The 3476-nt window shown below is 37.5% G+C and overlaps 1 protein-coding gene across 2 annotated transcripts; it reads right to left on the minus strand.

Moving 5' to 3' along the window:
* LOC110267583 lies at positions 478-3313 on the minus strand. 2 transcript variants are annotated; one of them, XM_021113334.1, is made up of 3 exons: positions 2450-3313; positions 2194-2315; positions 478-544 (listed from the first exon to the last, which is right to left on the minus strand). In XM_021113334.1, the coding sequence occupies exons 1-2, from the start codon at positions 2947-2949 to the stop codon at positions 2240-2242; spliced, it is 576 nt and encodes a 191-aa protein (XP_020968993.1). In that variant the 5' UTR covers positions 2950-3313; the 3' UTR covers positions 478-544; positions 2194-2239. The 2 variants fall into 2 exon arrangements, with proteins under 2 accessions (XP_020968993.1, XP_020968987.1); XM_021113328.1 differs by lacking the exon at positions 478-544 and having other exon boundaries at positions 2124-2315.

Genomic DNA, 3476 nt, shown 5'->3' on the forward strand with positions numbered 1-3476 from the left:
GAAAAGTCTCGTGGCTGAGGACGAGACAAAAGAAAAAGTCTCGTGGCTAGTTACGAGATAAAAAGGCAAAAAGTTTCCAAAATTGGTTTCAAAGGTCAGCGAGTATTTTTCAAGCAAAAAGTGGCTAAGATTCAACCCTCCTTCTCTTAGCCACTGATAACCATCATTCTCTGTAACACCCTCACTACCAGAATGTCACGCTTCCGGCTGCGCCACTCTGATAGCAAGAAGTATTACGACTACTTTATATACTAAATATTAAAATAGGAGCCTGTGACTCAACACCGTATCGCTAATTTCTTTAAAATCCGGAAATAAATACTTTATCTTAAGAAAAATACAAGCAGGCATAGATTCATATACAATACTCCTTACATAATATCTCATAATATAATATACATATAAAACATACAACTCCTATCCCTCTTACAAACTTGTAATAACAAAGACGAGGGAAGAAAATAATCTAATTAATACAACTACATATATACCAAACGCAGTATAACTCTTCATAATGCTTCATCCGGTTCCTGAAAAGGTAAAGCTGTAGGGGGGTGAGAACCTAACCACATGGTCTCACCATGGAGTTTCAAAGTTGTCATAAGAAGATATTTAATAAGAAAACTGTTTTCAAGCTCAGTGATTATCATAGCCTTATGAATCTTTTAAAAACCAATAGGTAATCATTCAAAACCTTTTCAAAGAAACAATGTTTAATCTTTCAGAAATCCGAAATCTTTCCTTTCTTATAAAAAAATATCAGAAACCAACCACGCAATAAACAACATAATCATTAATTCAGCACCAAAATTCATTCTCAAATGTAGCACGCCAGGATAAACACAGGCAAGGAAGACAAGGAAAGCACAAGTTTAGGTAGTAGTTACAGCAAATAGTTCAAGTAGTAGTTAAGAACAGTTTAGCAATTAGGCAAACCAAAACAAGTTCAAACCCAAGCAAAGCATACAAATGCATATGATGCATGCCTATCCTATGGCTGATGAGGCTCATATGTCGGTTATTCAGCCAACCCGACAAGTCTGAATTGAACTTAGACTGTCTCCCAACGTGCATCCCCAAGAGTCTATGCATAGTTTTTTCTCAAATAATCAATATTGCTCAATGGGGTTACATTTCCAGGAATTTATAAAGTGCCCGGTCACACTTACGTCAAAGGGTCAACAGAGTATCGAATTTTCAACCTGGTACACGTGGTGGCAAGCCATGGTACTTTATCCAGGGAACCTTGTATCTCAAATAATTCAAATTCATAAGCCATATGAATAATTCAAAGATCATATCTCAACATTCTCAACATTCTCAACATCATCATCATTCATCAATCCATATCTCATTTCCAAATTCATTCAAAAACCATATTTCAAAAAAAATACTCATCATCTTTCTTTCCATTCCGTTCATTATAAATCAATCTTAAAACATATAATGTTTAAAAATAAATCTTTTTTAAATAATTATTTCAAATGAAACTTTCAATTTTATAAAATTTCGATAGCATCTCCTCTAAAACTCGGACTCTGCCACCCTTTTCGGGTCCCAACCAAACCAAACCAAACGCCTGTTAATCATTCAAATCACTTCCAATAACCATTTTCACAACAACCACACTCAACCCAAAGAAATTACAAAATCCAGAATCCAATCAACCAATCCTATAAACTGCAATCTAAAGCAACTTTATTCAACAGCATCAATCAATAATTAAGAACTCTTGGTCTTCTGAAACAGTTTCAAACCAAAACATTCCTCAAACCCTACTCGAACCATTTCTAAAATAGTAAATTATTCTTAATAAACAAACACGTTTTCAAATATAAAGTCCTTTCCAAATTTGTTTTAAAATCATTTTTCGATATCAAATCGGGTTCGATATCAAATCAAACTTAAATATTAAATCTTTTCTAAAATCAAACTGTTTCCAAAATTAAACTAAATGCCAATAATAAATCTCCAATAATTCAAGGAAAACCATTTTAACAACATCAATCAACTAATCAAAATATCCAACTTTCTCAATCGATCAATCTATCAATCAAACTAATAATCTCGTTTATCCAAAATAACTCAATTCAATTCATAAGACTTACGAAATCACAAAAATGTATTCTACCCATTAATATCGATTTATAACAACTCTGTGAAGTAAAACAAGTTTAAGAAAGGTGCCCCTACCTCGATGTTTCAATCGCAGAATTTTACTCAATAATCCCATTTATCCCTAATTCATGGCAGCAGCAACGATCTTAGCAGTTCCATGATCAATTATGACTTTGCAATAGATAAATCGACAGTGGCTAGAATGGAAACATATTTCTATAATTAGAGTAAGGGTAGCACAAGGAAACCAAATAGTAGTAGGACACAGGAAGAAACATTATAAATTTCAGAATTAAAGGAGTTGAAATCAAAATAGGAAGAATAGTGCTACCCGAGACAACAACAGCGGCAACTCCTTCCAGGCTTGACGATGAGATTTTCGGCAAAATTTTCAAAACAACCGGTAGTAGCTTTAAAGGGGACAGAATCGCAAACCCTAATAATCAGAACAAAAGCTAGAAGCAAGAACAGAGCAAAAACCAAAAGTAAAAATAGAATGGAAACCAAAAGCAAGAATACTTGCCTCGGTTCATCTTCACAGTGGTGGCGAGCTCCCACGGCGACGACGACGGTCCTCTCTAACACCTGGGATGGCGATGGAAACAGCCTCCCTCTCCTCCCCGGTTCGTGATTCCGGCGGCGGCGGTGGAGCATCCTTCGACGGTGATGGCTAAGAGAACACCCATCACCATGCGTTCTTCTCCTCCTCTGGTCGCTCACAGTTCTCCCTCCCCCTAACCTAATCGACGATGCAGCTTTGGAGATGCGGCGAGGATGCGGTGGCGACGGCGACGAGGCTTGGGCTAGACAGCGAGCTGACGCAGTCCCCATCTCTCTCTGTCCTTGCTCGCGTCTTCTTCTCTCTTCGGTGTCGCTCTCCCTCAGCTGGTCCTTCGACGATGATGGCGACGCAGCAGCTCCTGGCGGCTCTCTCTCTTTCTCTCTCTCTCTCTCTCTCGGGTCTCCTCTCTCCTCTGCCCACAACGACGGCAACGGTGGCAGTGACACCCACCGCGCCGCCTCCTTCTTCTTCCTTCCTCCCCTCTGCTCTCCCCGTTCTCTCTTATCCCTTTCTTTCTTCTTTCTTTTAATTTTCTGAAGCTGTGGCTATTGGGTTCTGAAGCTGTGGGTGTTGGGTTATTTTAGAGAGAGGGGTATGGCAACTGATAGAGTAAAAGGGATTAAGGTGTTGTGTTTAATTTTTAAGATTAGGATTTGGTTTGGGGTAATTTAAAATTAGGGATATTTTGCTTAATTGGAGTTTGGCAAATTCTAAATTAAATTAGGTTATATTGTATTAATTTAAAATCTAATTTAATCCCTTAAAATTATTTTAAAAATATTATTTATTGTATTAG

The sequence above is a fragment of the Arachis ipaensis genome, chromosome B02 (assembly GCF_000816755.2).
Source record: "Arachis ipaensis cultivar K30076 chromosome B02, Araip1.1, whole genome shotgun sequence".
Classification (NCBI taxonomy): domain Eukaryota; kingdom Viridiplantae; phylum Streptophyta; class Magnoliopsida; order Fabales; family Fabaceae; genus Arachis; species Arachis ipaensis.

Excerpts from the sequence above, each read along its gene's own strand:
- LOC110267583 (XM_021113334.1), bottom strand. The coding sequence starts at position 2,949 with ATGGGGACTGCGTCAGCTCGCTGTCTAGCCCAAGCCTCGTCGCCGTCG. Across the intron at positions 2,316-2,449 it reads TGCCGCTGTTGTTGTCTCGG|CCACTGTCGATTTATCTATT; the intron begins GTAGCACTATTC and ends TTTCCATTCTAG.